We start from the raw sequence: 26,546 nt of genomic DNA, 5'->3' as shown, positions 1-26,546 counted from the left end.
ACAAAGTTAGTATAGATAACTCCCATGTCATCTAATGCTGCAAAAGGGAGTTTCGTGTAGGCGTTGTATAGTGTGGGGGAGAGGCACGATCTTTGAGGTACTTGTATAGGGTCGGCCGCCTCCTCGCCAATGGCTACTCTGGAAGTGCGCGCTAATAGGAATGATTTAACCCACGAGGTTGCATCTTTAGAAAAATTGAAGTTTTTAGATAATGCTAGGCATAGTTTGTCATGGTCTACTAAATCTACCGCAGCAGACAGGATGCATAGGTTGCCAGAGTCTGATGGCGTCCATCTGGTTTTTCAGGTCAAGTAATGCTGTCTTTGCTGTGTTTGGGGCGAAAGTCTGATTGTCTCTCACCTAACAGGTGATTGTTTTCTAAGTGAGATTGTATGGGAATGGGACTGTGGTAATGGGTCTGTAGTTTGTGGGAATAGATGGATCCAGTGTGGGTTATTTCAGTAGGGGTGTGACCCAGGCTTCTTTAATGCCAGCGGGGATGGAATTGGTACTGAAGGATGAGTTTATAAAATTGGTGATACGGGCGCTAACGTGGGAGCGCAGGTCTTGACTAGTTTAGCGGGGGAGCTGTCTCCTTTACAATTAGATGGTTTGAGGGTGGCGATGGTCTGTAGTACTTGGTCTTGGGTAACCAGGGTGAAATTGAACTGGGGGGTACTTCGTTATCAGCCGAGTACGTGGGGGAGGTCTCATCAGTAAGAGCCAGTGATTTTCCTTTCATTATAATGTTGTCTTGGAGAGAGTTGATTTTAGTAGCTAGGGCATTCCGAATGGTGGTACACCAAGCTTTACTAGCGATAGCGGGGCTGGGATGTGGGATGGGAGTTTTCAATTCTTTTATTGCAAATAGTTCTTTACTGTTTGAATCAGCATTGGTGATGCGTGAATTCAGGGTATTGGCTTTATGGGTGACGACTGCAAGTTTATAATTTTGAGAGATTCTCTGGAGCTCTTTTTTAGTCTCACTGAAAGGGTTTTTCCTAGATAGGTGTTCTAATGCTCTTTTTTTTCTTCTGAGTTCAATGAGTTAATCATTGAACCAGGAGTTGCTTCGTTTCGATCTGGGAAGTTTAAGCTTACGTGGAGCAACTTCGTTGATGGCAGTTTTCAGGCAGGTGTGGTGGAGAAGGGAGATGCTGTCTGGATTGGTATTCATTATGGGTTGTGCTTCGAGTAGTTTAGTGAGAACTGGGGTCAGGTTTTCTGTTGTGAGCTTATGGGAATTTCTCACCAGAATTGGTAAGGGTGGTGGTAGAGGTGAATCCAGGTCTTTTATGGTTGATACATTGAAGCGGACTAGACGGTGATCTGACCAGGAGATTTCTAGAATGTCTACAAGAGAAATATTGGTATTGAGGGTTAGGACCCAGTCTAGGATTCTACCTTTGGTGTGCGCGGGCGCGTTGACAATTTGGGAAAACTGCATTTCTTGTAGTGCTGTGTGGAAGGATATGGCATTGTGGTAGCAGGGTCGGACTGGGACAAGAAATAGGCCCGGACACCCAAAGAAAAGTGGCCCACCCTTGCCTCAAAAAAGTGGCCCAGCCTTCAAGGTCACGTCAAAAAGTGGCCCACCCCTTGCATCAAGAAAAGGGGCCCTCAATCCATCGTCATTGTCAATGCAAGCAGACGTCCAAGGCCAAATGATAATATGTTATTGTATAGCACTTACTCTTAAGCTCTTTTTTATAGAACAAATATGCATACAATATCACCCAACCTGTGTTGGTATTCATTTATCGACCTCAGAAGGATGAAAGGCTGAGATGGCCTACATCGCAGTAGCAAGCGCTCAACCCACTGAGCTATCAAATCAGCAATAGTAAACTGAGCAATTATTATGTAGTGGATACCATTAAACTGGTAACTGAGATTTAACAGCAGACCAGTTAAGTTCATCTGCAGGTCTGTGCAAATTTGGCTGCATGTCAAGCCTGCATACATCTACATTCAGGCTTCAGAGGTTGGCAAAATAGGGAAAGCAGCACACTCACAGGACATCCCATACTCTGAGCACTCGTTACCTCATACATGCAAACAAACATCCTGAACAGCATGCCAGTGAGGTGGGGAAAAATAGACACATTACAACAAGGCATTCATTACGGCACAATGAAGACTAATCAATGGCCACTTGATGTGCATGGTCAAATATTTCTACACTGAGCACAAGCTTTTAGGCACAAGGATTTCCACATTTCCAAGAGGCAGGCAGCATTTGAAGAAGGTGCATCCGTTGCACCTTTTTTTAAATTCTTTCTGTAATGGGGCAATGGAAGCAAAGTGTTTTGCATAGGTTCAATCACACTGACATGTAAGCTGGAGTATGAACTCGGGCATCCTGGCTTCACGGGACTACAGCTAAAGAGGCAGTGGAGTGCTTGATTACCGAGCATCAGGTATTCCCCTCATATTCTATTGCGGGGAATATGGTTTCTGGTAATACTGCATTACAAATCTGACTGCATTATTCTAAATAATAAGATGTGCTACTTCCATTCCCATCCCCCACACTGACTGGGGTGGAACTTTTGTTGGTTAGCTAATAGCTACACATGGCATGATTTCTGATACATCGGCACATTTTAGCAGTGGCAGTTGGGCAGCAATCCGTAAGATTGCAGCAGGCCCTCATGTAGTCCGTATAGTGTATACTGTATGTCATCAGTTATCATTACATTTGCTAATTTAAAATATGTAGAATGCATGTTTTTTGCAAAAATGTGAGCCGTTTTTCCAAGGTATGTTTCTTGCTTGGGCCCAATTATACTGGAGCGTGTTTACTATTTATAGTTCACAAACCACATACATGAAGATCTCATCTGTTGGACACATGTGTGCCCTCAATGATTCATTCAGCAACTCCTCTGTGCGTCTCGTGTTAGTGTTAAGTGGATGTAAAAATCAGAAAACAGGAGCTCGTCTATATAAGCAACAGGGATAAGAAAGGGTGAGGACTCAGGAGCCTTTGTAATAAATCACGCTTTTTATGGATGACACACACTAACCCACTGACCGACCACCCCGGCGAGCGAACGAACACCGAAGAAGGCACAGCTGCTAGGGTGTTGCAAAAAATAACAATGAAGGGCACCTTAGGCTTCGAACACAACCCCCAGTAAGGAAAATCCAGGAGTGTCTCCTAATGTTACACTCAGACTAGAGCCTAGGGCAGCCCCCTCCCTCCACACAACAGCAACACACAGGCCCCCTTTGTGCCTGCGCGGTGCTCATCCACCCCGTCGATTCGTCGAACAAACATGAATGCATGTGACCGCAGTGGTCCTGTCAGCTTCGGCCTTTTATGGGACAGTCTGACAGCCAATGACCCAAAACATTTTCTGGAAATGAGTTCACACACAGGCGCTTTCCAAATGCGGCGAAATTTGTGATAAGAGTATTTTTTTAATAAACTACTAAACAGTCAACATGAGCAAGCAAAGGTGTGCCAAAGCAACGTGGAACATTTGCTTTGAGATGTAAATGGCCCCACCCCCAGTCCACTGCTAATTATCCCAAGCATTCCCTCGTGTGTATGATGTAGACCACTCTAGATGTTTTTCCATTGCAGGCCATCATCAAGTGGAGGGGTCTGCGAAGTTTATGAGCCAACTCGTAGACCGGCAGCTACTGCCATCCAGCACTGCAGATACATGGGGCTCGAGTCTGAGCATACAAAAAGGAAGTGCCCGTCTCCACAATCATGCGGAGCGCAGTGTGGAATGCAGTGTGGAAAACATGCCACAGTCTGTCGCTCTACTTATCACGCAGAGTTGCGATGCCCTGTGGTGCATACCTCAATTCACTCTCTTTGGGTGGGTGTCACCAGCCCTGGACAATGTACACCCTCACGTCAAACCCAAGACCCCTCCATAGACTTCAATGTGCCTAAATCATCAACAACAAAAAACATCCGATTTCATCTGCATTGTCCATTAACCAGATTTAGAGGCCAACCATAGTAGTCTTTCCTTGCTCCTAGCTGCCAGTCACAACTCTCCACAGCAACACCCAATTGCTGTGGCAAGCAAGCCACTGGCTTCCCACTGGCAAGCAGTGAGTAGGAGCGCCCCCTGTGGGGTCACTATCTCATGTTTCTTCCCCACATGCATGGCAGGAATGTTCCTCTTTCACCCCAACAGCATAGCTTGCTGCTCCTGGGATCTAATGATGCTGTGGTGGGCACTTGTGGAGAGGGAGTTGTAAGAGTAGTGAGCAAAAAGGGTGAAGGGGAGGCAGTGGGAGAAAATGGAAGGGCAACAAAGAATGGAGCTTTGGTTATCAGGGTGTGGAGCTAAGAGAGACAAAGTGAGACAGGTGGGGGTGACATTAATGATAATGATGTCTTATTTATTTAGCGCCTTAATCCAAAGCGCTACAGAGCACATATTTACATACAATATCACCCAACCGAAATTGGTACTCATTTATCGACCTCGGAAGTATGAAAGGCTGAGTTGGCCTTGCCAGGATTCAAACCTGCGACCTGCTGATTCAGAAAAGTGTATGCAAAATGTATCCCATGTTTTAAATGACCTTTTACAAATCTCAGTTTGGTTGTGCACTTTTGGTGGAATCGACCAATTACATATACACATATATGTGTATGTGGGGAAAAGGGGGTATGAGCGTGGTGTGGTCGGGCCGAGGGTAGTGAAGGGGTATTGGGGGACCTCCCATAACAAACAACAAAAAATGTGTCAAATTCAGGTTGTCCAAAAGTGCACAAGCAAATGCTTTGTACGGCCGCATAGACATATTTGAGTCAGTTTAGCCAAAGAATGCGTGCAGGTGGGATGCCGTAGGAGCTGCGGCTGAAGATCAAAGTGCATCCTGGGCTGAAATGGGAAGGCGCTTTGATCGTGGAATCTCGGTGCCTCCCTCCCATGTGGCTCATCCGCACTGTGGGAAGACTCATGGGAACATGCAACTCTGCTAGAGGTCGTTTTCAATAACAGGAATCTGAACTGTCTGACCAAAACAGACATGTCCATGGTTGGCATGAGCATTTCTAATTATTTTTCACATTAACTTCAGTCTAACTTGAGGAAATATAAAAAGTAAATCCACCGTGATAAGCTCTTTAAAACCCATCACTGCAAATGTACTTCCTAAAACCACATGGTTGCAGGGCGACACCCGCTCACATGCAGATGGGGGCAGCAAGCCTCTGCATACTTAGGTGCCAGGAATGTATATGACACATCATGAGATTGCATAGGTGAGCTTCTTGTGGGTCACAGGCACTCGCAGCAAGTCCTCCACCTGCATGTAAATCCCTGGTGTGGATGAGGTATTTCCTTGCACGGAATACCCGGGACATCCAACCAACGCCACAGATCACGCTCAGATCGCAGCAGCGAGCGCTCAACCCGCTGAGCTATCTTACCGGCCATAACCGCATTTACGGCCGGTGACTCTTACCTCCTCAGCTCAGCCAGGGGCGTCTCTCCATCTCCGCTGCCACTGTGGGCTGGTGAATGTGTGGGTAGGGGGCAGGGGGTCGCCCGTGCCCGAGTGCCTGTGTGCCCTCCTGTGCTGGCCTCTGCTGCACTGCTGGAGATGAGTTGAAGGACTTGCTGTGGTGTGGAGACAGGGGCCTCGTCGACCTCGCCCATGGCACTGTTCAGGTCCTCCTTTTTGCGCGGCTTCCTGCAGGCTGCAGCTCCAGTCCTGACCTGGGGCTGGGAGTGGGGGCTGGTGGTGGCACGGAGTGTCGCTGCATTTTCATTGGCCATGGCCAATATTAGTTGCTTTCAACTAGTTGAAAGCAACTTTTCGCGCCTCTGGCCAAGCCCAGCCCTAGGCAGCCTCCAGGCTCCTCCATCAGACTGTCTGCTGCTGCCCCAGGTCCTTCAAGGGTGAGCAATTGCAGGAATATGTTACTTTTTTACAAAACACTGGTAGCGGGCCGGGCTGAGTCCAGCCCGACCCACTACCAGTGTTTTGTAAAAAAGTAACACTTCCTTCACAATCACCTAGCGCGGTAGTGCCATGGCGTCAGTCTCGCGCCGACTTGCTGCCCGCAGGCCCTGATCATGCAGAGCAGATCAGCACTGCAGGCAGCCCTGAGCCAGCGCGAGACCGGCCCAGGCATGGGCTTGAAAACCGGCCCCTCGCCAGCCTCTAAGGATTTCATATCGGCCATGGGCCGATCGGCTGACGGGCAAATCCGACACTGTGTGGTAGTGGGCATCATTGAAACCCAAGTTGATGTCTCCGAATAGGATGAATTTAGTCTTAGGTTTGAGGAGAGGGGTAATAAGTAAAGGGATCTCTAGTTCCGGGTGATTAGTGTGTGAATAATAGGAGATGGTGAAATAACGTGGAACTGAGTTCGATAAAAATGCACTCAGTTGGAGCACAAGTGCATCATGCAGCAATTGCACTGGGTATATGAAAAATGATGCAAACATTATGCCTCTTGTCTAGTGTGCTGGCATTGCACCACGACTTAAGGCCGGACAAACATCCTAATAATGGCATTGGAAATTGCAGTACCCATCATTACTCGGCAGTCGGTACCCCCTTCCCTCTCCCCAACTTCCCATGTCAGCAACAAATGGCCAAATATGTCAGTGTAATAAGGTGCCATCCGATACTGGTTTGCAAAGAGTGAATAAAGACTGAACATATCAGAATGATATTAGAATGGAATCACCAGCTCGAATAACATCCTGAATCAAAAGGGACCCAGAAACATCACACAAACCTAAAGAATGCCACAATTATCAGGACCGGAAGAGCGTCAATGGAAGTCTCCCATCCTCAACAAGAGCCAGTAGAACCGATGGGTCTAGAATCCAAGAATGTGCAGGTCATTGATCATATCATGAGTGACAGTGACACAGGCATCTTCATTGGGTGGTGGTGAGTGGAGCATCCTTACTGATGTTGACCTGATGATCATATATCATTACATCCCCACGTACATATAGCCCAAATGTAATCCAAATGTTGCATCTTCTAGTGGTGTAAAAGCTGGAGTTGCCTACCTGAGCTTTCCAGATATGTGCACACGGACATCATGGATGTGACTGGTACAGTCTGAAGTGGAGATGGTGGGTCTCCCGGAGCTATCGCTTCCCAAGGCCAACACAACTGCGATGGAGAGCCCCTCCACTTTGAGGTCAAAGGAGCCGTGATCTTTTCTAATCAAGGGAGACAAATTTGGCACTTAACATTTAATGAATACAGCTACAGGTCAAAATAAGCTTTGCACTTGAGGAACGCTCTGAGTGTGCGTAGTTCAGTATTTCACTTATTTGATTAAATAAAATCCTTATTTGTATGCGTGCCAAAGTACCAGTACCTGAGTTGACTAATATGTGCTAATATATTGGAGAAATTAATCATGTAGGAGCAGCATAGATTAAGTGTATTCTTGTTTTACTTAAGAGAATTAAATGAAAATACTGATTCTGATCCAAAGGTCCTAAAACATAACATTCCCATTTTCTAACCTCTAGCAAATAGCTTTTCTCTTGTTCTTGTGTACATCTCCCTGCTTGTACATCGCAGCCTATTGCAGTTATGCACCTGGTAGTGGGTTCATTTTGTGCAGTGTCTTCATAAGGGCACATCAATCAATCTTGTACTGAATTTCTCAATCAATAGCACCTCCATTTTAGCAATCAAGGGAGTCCAACAGAAAGTCAGATAAGTAGCTACATAGAAAGGCAACACATGAACACAAATGTGTCATGCAATGGCAAGTAGCAATCGTGAGTTGTATGAAACTTGCTTGAAACATGGGAACTACATGGCACCGGATTATAAGAAAGAACAAGAGTACATTCCATCCCCAAGTCAATCACCCTATCATTAACCTGTTTAAACAAAGAACTATGAAAGATTTGAAACGTCTGAAATACGCCCAGCCTAGGAAATGCAATATCAGGAAACACCAACTGAAATCAATAAAACAACTAGCAGAAGATACCACGTTGACACTAAAACAGGCAGACAAAGGTGAAGCACTCGTCCTGATGGATACCTCACTCTATGACAAAGGATGTCGAAAACTACTGGAAGATTTGCGGACTTATAAACCAATAGACAACGACCCAGTCATGGGAATTATCTCAATTATACAGACAACTGTGGACAAGGCTGAAACTATGAATTGGATCACCGAAAAAACAGCAAAATACCTTATTCAAAAACATCCCGTCACGCCGGTGTTCTATAGACTCCCCAAAATCCATACAAATTTGAATGATCCACCATTCCGTCCTATTGTCGCTAGGACAGACAGCATTTTCCAACCGCTTGCCATCTACTTAGATACTGCTCTTCAACCGGCAGTTCAATCGATCAGCACATATCTTAAAGACACCACTCACTTCCTGAGGAGCTTACAAGCACTACAGTTGGAGGATGAGACTGTACTTCTGTTTACAATGGATGTAAATAGTTTATACACTTCCATCCCTCATTCGGAATGTATAGAAGCCATGGAGTGGTTCCTACTGACTCACAGAGATGTGACTGTTTACAATGGATGTAAATAGTTTATACACTTCCTTCCCTCATTCGGAATGTATAGAAGCCATGGAGTGGTTCCTACTGACTCACAGAGATGTGAACATCAACAAAATCTTCGCACTAGAACTTCTACATATCATACTTTACAACAATTATTTCAGGTACAACGGACAATACTATTTTCAAATCTCAGGTACTTCTATGGGGTCATCAGTAGCCCCATCCTATGCCAACATTTTTATGTACCACTTTGAAAAAACACACGTACTGGACAACCTCAGATGACAGAATAAGATACAAACCTGGCTAAGATACATCGACGACATATTTGGAATTTGGAAAGGTACAGAAGAGGAACTACTTGAATTCTGGAACTACCTTAACACCTGTAACCAAAGAATTGGCATTACAATGGATAGCGGTAAACCTACGGTTAATTTCCTAGATATCACAGTGGAATGTACTGGCACGCATATAAAAACTAAGATCTTCCGTAAACCCACAGATGTGAACAGTTGTCTGCATCATGCAAGCCATCACCCTAAACATCTCAAAGACAATTTACCATACAGTCAGTTGTTAAGACTCAAAAGAATTACCTCTGAAACGGACACACTACAAGAAGAATACAATACCATGAAGAAAAGTTTCTTAGACAGAGGATTTCCTCCAGAGATTATCGACAAAGCCATCATACACACTGAGACACATGACAGAAATGTACTCTTACAGGCCAATTGAAAGAAAGAAGAAAAAAATCTGATACATACGCTCAAATATTCAAGCCAAAGTTTCCAAATTAAGAGAATCATCCATAAAAACTGGAACTTGATTAAATCAGATAAAACCTTATCCAACTTATTTCCAGATCCCCCAATGATGGCCTATAAACGTGGAAAGAACTTTAGAGACCAATTGATAAGAGCGGAAAGGAGCAAATCAACAACACAGAAGACCCTAAATAAACCAAAATTTGGCACTTTTGCTTGCCTACATTGCCAGCATTGTAATAACCTAATTAAAGGAGACCACATCCGTCACCCGCATACTGGTAAAAAAATCATGTTGAAGCACTTCGCAACATGTGACCCAAAAATGTCATCTACGCGATTCGCTGCCCTTGCGGGAAATACTATGTCGGCAAGACAAACAGAAGGGCAAAGGATAGATGGATGGAACACAAATCGTGCATCAGGACACAGAACATAAAATCACCAGTCTTCAGACATTTCCGTGACTCAAGACACAATGTCTGTCAAATGCGATTAGTGATTCTGGAGGTTCTACATCCCCTCAGCCGGGGAGGTAATCTACCTAAACTATTGGCCCAGAGAGAACTGTTCTGGATAAATAAACTTGATGCAATGACCCCACTGGGCCTTAATGAGGACTATTATTTAGGTCCATTTCTGTAAACATGGCTATTTTTCACATTCACACAATGCTTGCCTTAATAACTGATAATTTGTTTCTAGGATTCCCTGATTATAACACCTTTTAGGATGGTATTGACAATAGATTGTACACCCTTCTGTTTTTGGGTTAGACAATTTGTACAGGTGTCTGTTCTTCCTTTTCTTTGAAATGTTGATATGTAAAAGTTGGATATTCTGCATAGTCAACATTGAATCACAACAATGCTCTCCAGTGTACTTGGATTGTTTTTATTGCAATGATCAAACCATTCTTCTTATATTTTTCATTAATGCAACTTTAGCCGTTTACACCATTATTTTGTGGCAGTAGGCTGTTGAAGTTTGACATGCAACATAACACCTTTTAGATTACTTCTCTTCATTTTTTTCATAGACACACAGTAAATAGTGAGCCTTTATAACATTCTACTTTCACAGACCTGAATAGCGCGTGACAACAGTTATGTTATCACGTCTCGTCTACTTACCTTCATATTGATTACAGGGTGTCGGGTGACGTGTCATTGACGCTGCCCGCGCACACGTATTCCTGACATTACGCCGCTCGCGCGCGCGCGAGTGACGTCATGGTTGCTGAGACGCCGCTCGCGCATGCGTGAGTGGCATCACGGCTCCATCATTGAGTATAAATAAACAGTCCGTGGCAGATGCGGTCTAAGAGCTGGGCTTCCTGACCGCAATCCTGCCGTAGACTGTTGCTTCTTCTATCATCTAATTGAAAGTAAGTTCTCTTTCACATCATAGGGCTATTACTTAAGCCTAGACGGACTGCAGGCACTTATGCTCTTATTCTCCCATAGGAGAACGGAGCTTCCTGACTAGACTACCTTCAGCAACCAATGCTCTCTCCGTGGACTTCTATCCCCTATCTTACCGGAAGAAGGGTGAGTTCTCCTTCTCCCCATCTCTTCCCTACTTTATATTGAGGCTCTATTTATTTATTTGAATTTTTTCTAGGCATTATTATGTCTCAAGATAGCATATCCATGTAAATTAAAGGTTCTTAATGTGTAGAAATCTTGTTAGCACTACATTATTCTCAATATTGGTCTCACATGACATAATATTTCGGTACCAAATGTACAACATGAATCGAATCATTGCACTCTTAACAATTGTACCCTAGCGAGGTCAGGTTAATTGAGGAACTTGTAAGGGGATGCCCCTCTTTAAGAATTGTATGTTTTTTTTATAAAAATTGTTTTAACTTGGTTAATTATTCTTCTTTTGACCTTCTGTAAAAAGTAATTAATGCTTGATTAATTATTTGTAGATTAAAGTGAAAGAATTATTGAAGATTTATGCCCCTGATGAAGAGAATATGAATCTCAAAACGCGTTGGGCCAACCTGAAAATAATAAAAAAGGAGAAGACATCTTTTCCTCCAAAAACTAACAGAATCATTGTATGTCATTCTTTGGATGTATTATACTACATCTCACTGTCATTCTAAAAATTGTATACACTGTATGTGTGTAAAATATACAAAAAGTCTTCTTGAAACCAGTCAGACCTGTTTTTACATCTCCGTAGGCTTATTGCCTCATTGACAGTGTGCAGGGGACGCAGCTTTCCAAGATTTGGATTTCTTCTGTTCACCGGATTATAAAAACATGAGGGATAAAACAAGCATTATGTAACACAAATCTTGTTGAGCCCTTTAATTGGAAAGGAATAAGAACATACTCAAGGTTCCCTTTTTCAAAGTGGCCTTTTTCACTTCTGGTGGTAGTTTTCCAGATTAAATAAATAAATAAAAATAAATTAGAGTAGATCCTCTAATTTGATAGTGATTTTGCAATCCAAATTGTCTGTAATTGGTACACTCTTTATTCACGTAAAACATGTCCACAAATCGGCTTCACTGCTAGTTTACCGAAAAGCTGTCCACCCGATGGTGAAGCCATCAGTGGGCTGTGTGCAATTTGATCAGGAATCATCAGTTAAAACCAAAATCTCAAAGCCTACACCTTCTCAATGAAACTTTTCATAGGAAGGAATCCTGTACATGCACACATTCACGGCCCTGATCAAGGATCTAAACAGTGACAATGGCCCTGTCTTTATATCTCACCTATTAACCCATGTTGGTGTACACAAGCCAAGACTGGCTAGTTCATCCATGTTGGTACGGGTGAATTTGGGGCTCCAGATGGTTAGAGGGGAGTTTTGTATGGCCTCAGAGGGCAGCACTCACACCTCGGCAGCTGATCCTCAATACAGTGTGCTGTTACATGGGAGGGCAGACCTTCAGCTGCTCATAGGCTTTGGGTGAACACTGGGATGGTGGGTTGACTGTCGACTCGGGTGCAGTTTTCACCCTGCAGCAACCAGATGACTAACGTTTTATGGAAATTAGTAAGACAATCACATGGCATGTTCAGCGTACTCAAAGCTTGCCGCTGTATGGTTTCCAGTGGCAGATTAGATTAGCACAACATTGGCCTACATGCAGACTTTGTGAAGAGCTTCACTGTTTCCTTGAGGCTATAACGATATTGCCTGAAAAGTTCTCCTCCTGGACCTCAGGCAAACAAGAGCACCCTCTGGGTAGAATATCAACTCACTTTTTGGGAAAGCCTCACCTTCTTGCTTTTGCAGTAATTCCTGCTTTGCCTTCTCCATGGACCAGAAAAGGATTTGTTCAGTATTGGCTGCCCTGTGCAAGTTCTATTCTCCTATGACTGGCACATTAACGCTGTACATTCGTTCTGTAGGTGATGTGGATGCTTTTCTTTTAGCTCTAGCATTATCACTGCCATTCTCAGATTTCAGCTAATGACTGTGTGAGAATAAACAAAAAAGGTCCTAAACTGCACCTCCAGAAGATGACCTTAAACAATCGAGTTTGTCTGGTGGTTTAACCACACCACGCAGACCAATTGGGGTTTCAAAACTGCATGGGGTCAAATGGACAAGATCCGTAGATATTGGACATATACCATAAATGACACTCATTCACTGAGAAATACACGGGAGATACTTTTACTTTGCGTTCTATATGAGGTGACTAAACCCTTGATTGAAGGTCAAGTCATAAAATGAGCAGAGAAAAAAACTAGGAGCATTGATACATGAAAAATGCCACCTCACTCGGATGAGGTGAGTGTGCAGACACAAGATGGGAAAGTAAATGAGATGGAAATTGCCATAAGAATCCCTGCTAGTAGTGTGTTCTAATATTCAAACATATGAGAAGAACAAGAAAATACTTCCAATAGGATTGTACGCACCCGCTCCAAAAAACGGGATATAAAGAAAAGAAAGGTACAAAAAGTCCTATACATAAAAATATATTATGTCTAACACATGGGAAGTTCATAAAAACTTTGACTGGCAAACAAGCCTTAGAAATATACCCTGATAGACACCTCACAATTTGTAATATAGAAATGTCCACATCCGTTTGTAGGTACTACGACATACAAACACTTATGGGAGACTTCAAACCGATATTGTCCTGATCAAGGCCTAAAAATTAAGGAAAGGAGCTCATCACCTGAAGCTCATTCAGAGGCTGAAACAACCGTGTTGACAACACTTTCCACAATAGCCCCGGATTAGTGCTAACTGTCTAGTATATCGACTGTCAAAAACACACTGTATATAATCGATGAAGACAGAGGAATAAACTAAAGAAATTCCCACCAATTATTACTAACTGTTGATGGAAAGTAACTTTGTACTATTTATTTAATAAGCCCAAATGTTGGATTGTAGCAGGAAGGAGCTTTCAATTGGGTATGCACTACGTTTCTATCATTATGGGTAGTGGTCAGATTGTTCAATAAAGAGGCCACCAGTTGTGCCAACCAAACACTGGTAAATGTCTTCAAAACATTGTCGCTACTGTATGACCCAGATAAGAATTGAGACATTTCTGAGCCGCACAAAGCAAATGCAAGGTTAACATTGTTCTCAACACTGTTTCTGGCCAAGTAGCAGAGCCTGCATAGGAGAACTGTGGATATCGGTGCCAAAGATGTTTCTTTATTTATGGTTAAGCCGTGTGGAGCTGTCTTGGTTTGAAGATTGCTCCTACCTCTTGTTTTGCATTTCTAACTTGAGAATATGTACCAGCACTTGCAGATATTCACTGCATTAAATTCAGATAACGCATTCTATTTTTGACTGCACATTGTGGACATTCATTTAAGATAACTAAGGGTTGCATTGTTTTCTGATTGCGCTTTTACCATCCAAGGGGTTGTTCCTTGGCTAATTGAGCGCAGCTGCTCAAGGTGAGCAAAGGACACTTGAGGGAAACCCAGCATGTACAAAACAATTTCTGGAGAGATTCCTTGCAACAAACATCACTAATGACTTCACAGACTCCCTCTGTGCACTTTGCAGTTGTCCCTTTCCTGCATTCGCTTGATCTTCCCTTTCACTCTCGACTCCAGGATATGCTTGACCATTGGATGCAGAATTCTCTGCAGTGCCGTCTTTCTGGTTGGCCCGGGCGATAGCCTACTTCCGAGAGATATCTCTCTTACGGTCTAGTGCCTCTATAGATTTGTAGACATTGCTCCAGCATGTAAAAATCATGGTGATTTATAGCCTTCGGCTATACTCTCTCCACCAGAAAACCCTTACCGAATTACACTTCTGATTAATTATCTCTTAGGTTAGGTTAATATAGCAAAGACTAATTTGCCTTGGATATTTTGGGCATATCTACATACAGGAAAGGGATATAATTAAGCAATGAACCCAGACGGGCAGGGCATTACAGGGCCAGGTAATGCCCCAGGTCAGCCAGAGCAAAGGATGAAGGCGTACAACGTAAGTGGGGATGCTATGTGGAAGTTGGGGTCGGGGGAACGAGAAGGGGCACAGGGGGCGCACTTATCTCAGTACCGGCGAGGCTGATAGCAGGAGTTTTACCATGTAACCTCCGTTCTGTGCCTTCTGATTGGCTGGGTCCGCACCCCACCCTGCTGCCATGTACTAATTTGCCAGTGACATGTGCATGCATTGCTTTCCATAACTCTATGCACTGATCGCTGTAAAGGACCCAATAGCTAATGCTGTTAATCTTCTCATTCTGGTTGACTCTTTTTGTAGCAGCTCCTGTTTCCACTTAGGAATGGCAAGACAATACAGGAATATTCTAAAAGATGCATAGTTGTGATCTGCGTTGTTCCCCGGTCTGCTGTGCTCGTCTCCTCATGCATGAGTTGTCTCGTGAGCTGGTGTGAGATTGCGTATTCAGATTTCCGTGTGGTGTGTATGTGTGGGAATTCACATGCTCTCCTGAGAACTTCTCATGTTTACCTTTTACTTACCTTTTCTGCTTGATGTATGAGGTGACTGTCTAGTGTGTTCTCTGCTTGCTTGAGAATGCCTGAGCCCTGCATGCGAGTGGTGTCAAAGGTCGGGTCGTTCCCTGTGTGGATGTCTGAATGAGAGTTCCCCAGTATGTTAGTCCTGGGACGGGGTTGCCAGTGGTCCTGTGTGCCCCGTCTATGTCCTATAAAGACACCTTAGTGATTCCTAGCTCTTACCTGTAACCTACAAGAGGCTCCAGAGAATTACCTAAAGCTGGGGTAAACATTTCAAGTTCCAAGCTAGTTAGGCATAAAAAGTCGCTCACTCGCTCAGTTCGCCACATGCACACAGCACACCATTTCTTACACGCCCAAGAGCCATCTATATGTCCCAAATGGATAGTGGGAAGTGGAAATGAGGCCTGACCAAGAGTACCCTGTTTTCATTCATTGTAACATTCCTCAGAAATGCCTGAAAGGAAAATGCATTTCTCAAAATACCTCAATGGTACCAGGATTCTTGTGGGCTAAACAGTAAATAGATCTACTAGTGCGCAATGTGATGTTGCATTTCACATCAATGACATTACTCAGTTTGCATCAAATACGAGGTGGCCACTCTTGAAATCTTATCAGTTTGTCGTATATGCAAATATATGACTAGAACAAGTGTGTTGACAAATAAGAGGATTAGGTGAAGAGATGAGCTTGACACTTAACGAAACATTTGAACTACTGTAGTCCAAGGACCAGATGTTCAAATGGACCATTAACAGTTTATCATTTGGAGATTATTTCATGAAATGGCACCCTGATACTGTGGTACAAATTCTTCGTATTGATGTTGTACAATTAAATATATATTAACTATAAAATCCTAAGGATATTAGAATTAATGAAGCGCAGCTCTGAACACTAAGCTGATTGTAGGTATTAAAGAGGCGAAACGCAGGGTCAAGATGTGTCGGTCAATTAAAGGAGCAGCACACTTTATAGCCCGGACATCAGATTAGTGATGCTGCAAATTTCCAGGGACAAATTATTCCATAATCTGGAGGCCTGTAGCAACATTTATTTTCAATCTCTTCTGCTTTTGGGCCTGGGAGACACCTGGGCACAAACATGGTCCGTTTGGCAGATAATGCTTGGCTTTGACATAAGGAAGAGATAAGGCAAGCCATACACACATTTGGAAGTGAGATAATGCATTTTAAAGAGAATGTGGCTAAGTGCTGGGAGACAATGATTATGTCTTTGCCTCAGCTTGGAAATAAGTCACAAAGCATCGTTTTGGACGATCAGGAGTTGTTGAATTTAGGAGGATGGGAAGCCCACATAGATGCCATTGGCACAGCAACATTTTTAATTCATTCCAATAGCTATGGAAAAGTGAGGGGTGAAGGGCGGCCCATGAGTGAGTTGGCAGAGCGTGCAAACAAAGTTCTTAATCTTGTAATTGCCCTGCCAATTCACACTCCGCTCAGTTCTTAACTCACTCAGGAAACGGAAGAACTAGGCCCATGGCACTGTGCAGTGCAGGAAGACAAGCTCTGTTCCTCAGCCAGTGAGCAAGTGCCATCAACAGAAGCTCTGTTTCAGAAGCATTTAGCTTCTGTGTGCTGTTCCTCATACAATGCAAACTTTTTGGAGTCTAGGATTTAAGGAGGCCACATCACCATGAGGCTCCTTGACATGCAGCTAAACCCGCATGTCATCGGCATGCTTTCATTAGGTCCAATGAAGGGCGCAGGTATAAGTAAACAGGAGAGGAAAAGTGATAGAGCACAGGGAGACTCCATTTTTCACCACACAGAAGATGAGCAGATTTGGCAAACTTGACCCTATTGGAAACTCTTATGGAGGAAAGAGCGACACCATTATTCCTGCTAACGAGCGCAGACATTAAAGTAACAGCTCATGATTGACCATGCTGAGAGCTCCTGATAGGTCTGAAAGGACAAGAAGAGATAGTGAGGGCCATTGTCAGCTGTCTATGCAAAGTATTTATGTCATTTATGGGTTGGCAGGTGTTCCAACCTCTTGCAAGAGGGTTGAAGCAGAGGTCCTAGTACTGGAGGAGCCTGCGAGCAGAAGTGTGTAGCTGGGCCATAACTGTGGTACTTTAAGGAAAGAGTGGCAGAAGGCCAGGGGCAAAGAAGGCACAATGACAACACCTGGACAAGTGATGCTGCAGCTTGCACAAGAGGACCATAAAGGGGATATGAAGCATCATCTTGCATAACATGGCATTACTTGGGTATGACGCTGCACTTGACATATGATGGCATGCCTTAACTGATGCTGTACCATACCTTTGGTGTCCATAGCAGGGGTTCTAGCCTCAACACCAAGTCATTTAAAGTGATCATCCCAGACAGACTTAGAGTGACATGGTAGCTCTGAAATTGCTGCCAATTGCATGTGCCTCCTTCTGCTTACCGCATAAAAAACCACTACTAGGGCTTCCATAAAAGGCACCACTGGTAAGGATCAACACTTCAAAGAGTGGCTCCTAAAGTTTGCTCCCCTTTTTACATCTTGGCCAAATAAAAGCTAATGGCCTGAAAACCTGATCCCCATTCCACAAGCAAACAATCAAATTGTGCTACAGCTTGTTGTGCCCTGGGAAAGCCCTGTGGTGGTGTGCGGGCCTCGCAGGGTCGGGACACCAGCGCGCGTAGGCAGCGCGCAAGAACACACGCCGGAGACGTCTGCTCGTTCCGGTCATCCGGCGCGAACTGCCCGGGCACCGCCTTTATTAACTAGCGCGCATGCGCCGGCCCGCTGGGCCGCGCATGCGCGCTTCGTGTACCATGTACACAACATCCCTCCTTTTCCCCCAAACAATAAACACATTAAACAGGGGAGCCAACATGGCTCAAATCAAACTGTACTTAACAGGCTTCGTTACTCAAGCTGCCGAGTCCATGATGAAATCTTGGAACCTTTGCGGTGGACGGCGTCCTTCCCTGCGCGGGTACCGGGGCGAGCCTCTCTCGAGGTTCTCTGGTCCCCCAGGGACCTCGGGCGGTTCACCGCCTTCCTGCGGCGCCTCTGCTGCTTATCCTTCGACAGGACTGATTTCTTCCTCCGCGGCCACGGGTCCTATGAGCTTGAAGAAGGACACGTTTCTGGTTACCGTCCCTCGCGCATTCGCAGCTGTGACCATTGACCCTTTGACATGAGTTACTCCCATTGGTTGGGTTTCGTAAGTCATCGAGAGTTTCCCTTCCGGTTTCCTGTTCCGGACTAGGACGGTGTCTCCTACTGCTATCTCTTTTCCTGGCAGCCTCCGCCTTGTTGTCTCGTTCTCGTTTCTCGCTGCTGACCGTCCCACAACAAATGCGTCTTCGTCATTCTTTGGTCGCGTGGCAGCGTCCATTTTCGCACCTCTGGCTTCCGCTAGCTCATGTGCTCTTCCCAGGTCAAAAATTTGCTGGAGGGTCAGGCCAGGTTCTCTCAGTACCTGCCTTCGAAGTTTGCCGGAGCTGCACCCCTGCAGTAGTTGGTTGCGGACCATTTCTTCCTCATCGACCCATCTGCAGGAGGTCGCCAGGTGTCTCAGACGGGCACAAAATTTGTCTAGGGGCTCGGCGTCCAGTTGCCTTTCGGCACCCATGACAAATCTATCAAAATCCACGTTAGCCATGGGGAGAAAATGGTCTTTGAGTGCCTGCTTGACTGCGTCATACATGACCACGGGGATGACGAGGGCGTCGTAGATCTTGTGGACTTCTGCGCCTGCCGAGTAGATCATAGTCGCGATTTTGGTGTCATCATCGTTCACCCCCGATGCCCTGAAGAACATATCTAGTCTCTTGACCCACAATAGCCACTTTGGGCCCAGCTTGGAAGGGGTGCCAGTAGTATCGAATTCAGGCATGGGGGCTAGGGAGCTGCGAGATCTGCGGGGGATTGGGGCAGCGGCATCCTCATCGTCGGTCTCTTCTCCCATTTCTGCGTCACGTACTCACAGTTGTCTTTCTTGAGAGAAGGGCGGCTTGTCCTGGTCTCGTGGTAGTATTGGGGTGTAGAAACCCACTTCTTTCTTCTTAAATGCCACAGCTCTGCGCCTGCAGGACTGTGGGTTTTCCAAAAATTGTCTGTGACCTCCAAACACAGCTGGTAGGTGGCGCACGAGCACCCTTTCGGGCCGCAACCACTGCCGCCACGTGTGAAGAGGGGCGCGAGTGAAATCAAAATGGCCGCCGGCGCTCCGCGGGTCCGTAATACGGAAGACTTTCCGTCTCTCCGAGGCTGTCGGAGCACGGAAGCAGTCCGTACCTCCTCGTCGCCAGTGTTGTGCCCTGGGAAAGCCCTGTGGTGGTGTGCGGGCCTCCCAGGGTCGGGACACCAGCGCGCGTAGGCAGCGTGCAAGAACACACGCCGGAGACGTCTGCTCGTTCCGGTGCTCCGGCGCGAACTGCCCGGGCATCGCCTTTATTAACTAGCGCGCATGCGCCGGACTGCTGGGCCGCGCATGCGCGCTTCGTGTACCATGTACACAACACAGCTCACACCCTCACACTGTCGCCACATGCTTTCACATAGACATCCTTCCAACACTCAAAACACATGCACCACCAAACCCAGCACTCACACTCACGACCGACCCAATGAACTAAATTTACATCTCCAGTGCATCAATAAAACACCTAAAGCACCGTACATTGGTAATAACAGACACAATAACTTTACTCAATCTAGACACAATGGGGGTAATTACAAGAAATCCGGTCCAGAAATAATGCCAGTAAAACAGTCTGTGATACCGGCTATGGCATTTTTTTCCAAAACGGATTACTCAGTCTGTCGGTAGGGGCAGTGAACTCCAGGTAAACTCGCCCTCCCATGAATTTAGGCCTCTACTAGCCTCTACTAGCATCAACAAAAAAAAAGAAAATCACTGAAGCACCGGCATCATTAACAGTACCAGTACCAGTGCTTCAGTGGTTCCCATTCCATGGAGTCGCCCATAATATCCAGGCAATACCAGGCTATTGGGTGCCAGTAACGGTAAGAGGATTTTGCCGGTAACCCACAGGTAGCAACACTGGGTTACTGGTAATCTCCTAATGAGGGCCATTGATGCATAAAATCCCCTCTTATTCACAAATTCTTGAACCCCTCTTGCTGACTGAAAAGTGCATTTAACATATAAAGTACATGTGGAGGACAGGCAGCCATATGTACACCTGGCCGTACATACTCCAAAACCCTATATCCTTAATTACATAGATCTCGTCAACTGCAAAACCCTATATCCTTAATTACATAGATCTCATCAACTGCAAAACCCTATATCCTGAATTACATAGATCTCATCAACTGTAACTTGCCTTCACAGTTTCTCAGTTGGGAACCTTTCATTTGATCTACATGCCTCCAGGAACAAACAGATCCATAATTGAAGAAATTGCCAACCCCATCAACACTTTCCATCAATACCTGAAACAATATATTTCTTAAAGACTTCCATCTCTTTGGGGACCCCAAAGCCACAAAACTCCAAGGAAGCACTTGCAATATCTTTAATTATCTGAACGTCAAACACCACATTACTGAACCTTCCTGCACCTTAATATCTACCATAAAATTACATTGCCCAATGAAAATAGAGCTGGCAAAACAATTCCAGTACAAACCCATAATATATTACTTAGTAACTAGAGTAAATTAAGAAACCGTACAGTTCCTTCAATTACTTCCCAATCCTTAAAACACTCAAACAAAAATATCATCCTTGACGTCCACATACTAACAAAGTACTAAAATTAAGAAAAACTCTAGATGCCTTCCACACATAGGCCTGTCAGGGGCTATGCTCCCTAACACGACATCTTTACATTGCTGGTACAGTATATTAATGAACCCCTTATGGATATTTCCATTGTTATTGATTAAAACAAACTTCAACTAGTTGAACAGTAAATAGATCTGCAAAGGTTCACACTTAAATAAAAAAAACATTCCAAAACACAGTTCATACAGTACTAAAAATCCTGATTACATGAAAGATAACAAATGTAATTCCATAAATACACACCTAATATCCAAATACAAAATAAAACAAATTTGCGTATCCACCAGTTTCATGCATTTTACAAATCCCACCACTGCCAGGACGATAGAAGTAGGATGACTACATAGACATATATCCCACAAAGATCCACAGACAATAAAAGTCAAAGTGAATAAAACTTAAAATATGAAATGTTTTTGCCTAGCAAAGCAGGACAATAAATCAATAAGTGTTTCAAAGTCTCTTGCTCGTTAGAATCATTACCGAACCTACAAGTGGCCTGCTGCGCGGATATTATCTTGTACCTTACCAAAGGTCGTCTGGTAGGATGCAAGTTCCATCTAAATCATAAGAATCCATTGCAAACAGATCTATTTGGTTGAATGGTCAAGTAAGAGGCAACTACTCAGAAGCCTACCCGACGAAATATCTCTTCACTAACCGCAGATGCGGCCGATTTCCTGCTTTATTCATTTATACTTAAGGCAGCTGCCTGCCTCTAAAATGGCTGCTCGCATTATGTGCCCAGCGTTGCGTTGCTAAGCAACGTTGGCCACATTTGTAACCTGCATTTCCGCTGGCCCGTGTCAGCAAACGCCTGCAAAGCTAAGGCCCTGTTTGCGCCCCAGTTCACGCTCAGGAGCACGCTGCTGTGCCGCCACCCCCTTACTGCTGCATACGAAAGGTAATAAACCTACTCCTGTGGAACCCTGATCCTGACACTAACTCTCATCCTGGCCCCTCCTCTGCCAAAGAGCCTCGTAATAAGCCCAAAATAAAAAAATTAAAAAGTACTTGGCCTACTGCGCGCACCATGACCACCAGCCACGCAAGTACTGCTGCTCCGCTGTGCCTTGAAATGTATTTTTAACCCATTTTGCGCCATGCCCACCAGCCCTGTATGCACTGCTGCTGCGCTGTGCCTGAAATGTATTTTTAACAGTTTCTGCACCGTGCCCACCCCCCCGTATGTACTGCTGCTCCGCAGTGCCCAGAAAAGCATCTTAGCCCATTTTTGCACTGCGCCCACCAGCCCTGTACATACTGCTGCTCTGCCCAGAAAAGCATTTTAGCCCATTTTGCACTGTGTCCACCACCCTCGCATGTAGTGCTGCGCCGCTGCGCCAAACCATCTTAGCTCATTTTGCACTGTGCCCACCAGCTCCGAGCTTTACTGCTGCCCAGCAGTACCACGAAAAAAATATTTTCTGCCCAATCTGTGCCACGCAAGCCCTCTACTCACCAATGCATCCTTCCATTAACTTCCTGGCCACCACACATGCTTACTCACCACTACACTCAGCACACCACTTTATCACTACACACCCTCACCACAATTATAATCACATTAGCCACACTCTTGCACCCAAACCTAACCACTCCAATGAGGTCCGAAACGCATCTTCCCAGCCCCTCTTCCTATTCATGCGAATATTATTGAGGGAACTTTCTCTATGGGTGGACTCAAATGAGATTCTCCCCCCGCACCAAACAGGCTTCAGGAAGGGTCTTTCTACCAGTCTTAATGGCCTTACACTGAACCTGTTAAGCGAAAGCTCAAATGAGAAAGAAGGCTCGCCGCTGTATGGGGCGTGGGTAGATCTGTCCAAGGCATTTGACCTGGTGGACAGATCACTCCTCTGGCAGAAACTGAACAACTGGGGAATTCCAGCCCCCCTGCTGGCCATACTCGTTGAACTACATAAAAATACTACGATCAGAGTGAGGCTGGATGACGTCGGCAACCTTTCAGAAGCAATCCAGGCCCCCAAAGGGGTACGACAAGGATGCTTGGGTGCACCACTGCTTTTCAACCTATTTCTATCAGACATTGGAGACTTTCTGGCCTCAGCGTCGTTCATCTGTCCCAGGATTAACAGCAGAAGACTACACTGGCTGGCCTATGCGGACGATCTTGTTCTTTTGGATGGATCAGCATTAGGACTGCAACATCTTTTATTCAAACTTAGTGAATATGCCAAGTTAAATGGCCTAATAATCAACCCACTAAAATCTAAGGTCCTGATTTTCAAACATCCAAGAAAAAAGTAACATCAAGGATCTGGGTGTTGGACAACGAGGAAATTCCCCGAGTAGATGAGCTCACATACCTGGGATACGAAGTCTCTGCCCATCCAAATGCAGACAAGGTGAACTCATCTATTCTCAACAAGACCTCGAAAATTATTGCACAAATGAAAAACTTAAACGGAAAATTTTGTACATTTTCATTGTCACCACTCAAGAAATTCTACGTAGGCAAAGCAGTTCCTGTCCTCCTCTATGGATTGGAGGCAAAACCTCTGCTGTGGAACTACGATTGGAACAAAATCTAGGGCCTCATTTGGAAATCGTCCACTTCGCTACCAATATGCACATCGTCAGTCAGTCTGAGGTTCGAACTAGGCTTGACCTCATTGAGCTGCCGTGCAGAGTGGAAACTCCTGTCACTCTATCGTAATATAATCACAGCTAGCAAGGCCACTCTTTATTTCGATATAAACCAACACCTAAAGAAGAGAAGATTGTACAGATCCTGCATAAGCTTGATTTACCAACAGAACTCCTTCTACAAAACCCCTTGAACGTAAAAAAAAAACTAAAAATGGCTGACTGGATCGAAACAATCAGTAGACAGGAAACTTGGAACTATGCCACGTTACCTGGAAAAATTCCCAGATCTTGAGATAAGGAACAGCTTTCTCAGACTGCGACTGAATCTAGCCTACACAGGAGAAATACTGGCTCAAAGAAACCAGGGAGAAAAGGCAACGAAATTTTGCGAAATCTGTAAAACTTCGAACCTCCAAACTTTGAAACATCTACTGCTGGAATGTGAAGGCACATGGGTCACAAGAGTGTCTTTACTGAGGAGATTCGTAAGCAGAGAAGAGAGTCTAAATCAGGATGCATTCTGGAACAGACTGATCTCCGGCCAGGAAATCATGCTCACCGCAGCGATAGTAAAAGTCTCAGAGAAACTCACTATACTAACAAAGTATCAAAAGATGACATGGCCTACTGAGCTTCCTGGTTGACATTCTTTAGCCTCCCCAGTTATTCTAGTTATTCCCTGGTTTCCGAGATCCTATTGTAATTTTATTTAAGGAAATGTTCTATTCTTTTGTAAAGGTTTTTCTCTTAAAACCAAAAACAAATAAATAAATAAAATAAATAAAAACATCTTCCCAGCCCCTCTTCCCACTTGCCCGCAAGGCCAGCCATCACTACTCACACCTGCTACTTCTCTGCCCCAAACAGACCTGGGAACCAGGAACTCCAGGCTGAGAGTACGCACTGAGCCTTTGCATCACCCTAGCCTTCCTAACTACTCAGCCAGTAGAAATCTCAAACTCGGCACTCACACCACACACTCACCCCCCCCTTAACACCACAACCATACCCACTCATGCCAGGCTCGCGCCACCACGCTTGACTCTTCCCCTGAGCCTCCTCACACAACCCACTAGCACTCTCACTCCCTTCTACTAAACTCACCTGCCCCACCACCACTTCAGCCTCCCCCCTCCGGTGCCCCACTAGCTCTCCCTCACACTTCCCCACCCTAAAAAGCTCAAGTCTCCTCTCGCCCTCAAATTTGCCCTTATCTACGCCTGATCTATCCCCGCCCACGCCCTCGAGATTAACAACCGCATTACCACTCTTGACCTAGATCTACTCGCCATCACAGAAACCTGGCTCCACGAAGCATCCGGCCCAGCCATCTCTCGCTCTCCCACAGGGTTACTCCATCCTCAAACAGGACAGACAGTTGGCAGAGTAGCTCTCATATTCAGTAATGAATTTAATTTCAGGGATGAACTTCATATCAGGATGTGTAATCACACCTGGGAAGGTAACGTCAACCTCCTCTCTACCAAACTGTCCCTATCCCCTAACAGCACATAAACATTCACATCAAATATAGGCCTCCTGCCAAAGCCCCCCCCTGACTCCCAAAGGCACCTCCTCCATGTTCTAAGTAATAACTTAAAAAGCTCCAACAAAATCATCCTACTCTGTGACCTCAATCTAGGTCTCTGTGACCCTAAGAACAAAGCAGCCGAGGATCTAGCTAAAGAACTTAAAGACCTTGGGTTCGCACAAAACGTTATTCAACCTACCAACTGCAAAGGCTGCACCCTTGACTGGGCGGCAGACCTCAACTGCCCAACACTATAATCTCTAACCTGGCATACCCTTGGACGGATCACAATTGCATCCAATTTTCCATCCCCACCCAGCCTACCACTGAAGTACTCTCCTATGCCCTCTCCAGACAAGGTTAGAAGCTCCAAAGAATTAATAGCAGACAACCTCCTTCCCTTCCTGGATATCAAGGAATATCAAGGAACTCAAACCCGCATTCACCAATGACCCGGCGCACTCGCTGACATCTACTCCCACACCCTCACCAAAGCCATTGACACCATAGCCCTTGCACCTTGAAGCAAAAATATAAAGAAAAATCCATGGACACCAACTCCTGCTCATGGATCACTTACTAACCCTCCGCACCAACAAACGCATCACTATAACCAACTGGCAGACCAACCCTAGTGACTCCACTAAAATAGAATACAAAAAGCTATATTCAATCCATTCTACCTTAAAGATCTTACCACCGCACTCCACAGCCCTGATGAGATCATCAAAGATGAAGCCTGGTGCTCTAGCATACAGGCAGCCATGCAAAACAAAATTACTCTTGTCCAAGAGAAAATATGAACACAACGCAATGCGCTCCCTAAATCTGACCATCCTGCCACACCCAGCACCCCCATACAAGCATCCTATCCCCCTCTTCGCCTTCAGAAACGTTTCAGAATCAGAAGTCTTAGATCTCCAACACCTCAAACCCTCCACGTGTAAAGGAGACACATGTCCACCCAAAATGATTAAAGACTGTGCGGTTTCCCTGGCCCCTCATCACAGCATTTATTAATGCATCATTTGCCACTTGCACTGTCCCGTCCAGCCTAAAAGCAGCATGGGTCTACCCCCTCGTCAAAAAACTGTTCCTAGACCCATCATCCATAATAAATAGCGCCCTATCACCACTGTCCCATTCCTCCTTAAAATCCTAGATAAAGACGCCCACAATCAGATCCAACATTTCCTAGAGACCAATGCCATCCTAGGGAAAAGGCAATTAGGATTCCGTAAAGGCCACGGCATTGAAACTGCCCTACTAGAAGTTAAAAATCAGATAAGATAATGGACAATGGCAACCCAGCCCCATAATTGCTCCTGAAGTTGTCAGTCGCATTTGATCTCGTTGATCACAAATTCCTTACTGTCCATCTCACC

The 26,546-nt window shown here is 45.0% G+C and overlaps 1 protein-coding gene across 2 annotated transcripts in view; it reads right to left on the bottom strand.

The window, feature by feature from the left end:
• Nucleotides 1-26,546, bottom strand: part of LOC138581218 (bactericidal permeability-increasing protein-like) — a 624,704-nt gene that overhangs the window by 525,616 nt on the left and 72,542 nt on the right. For both annotated transcript variants that reach the window (XM_069652399.1, XM_069652398.1), the window contains exon 4: nucleotides 7,017-7,172. In XM_069652399.1, the coding sequence (XP_069508500.1) occupies nucleotides 7,017-7,172 (156 nt within the window). The remainder of the gene's footprint in view (nucleotides 1-7,016; nucleotides 7,173-26,546) is intronic.

Source organism: Ambystoma mexicanum, chromosome 3p (assembly GCF_040938575.1).
Source record: "Ambystoma mexicanum isolate Mex_15411 chromosome 3p, UKY_AmexF1_1, whole genome shotgun sequence".
Taxonomy (NCBI): Eukaryota; Metazoa; Chordata; class Amphibia; order Caudata; family Ambystomatidae; genus Ambystoma; species Ambystoma mexicanum.
Note: the sequence above shows the minus strand (reverse complement) of the source record. Positions and strands in the feature narration are given on the sequence as shown.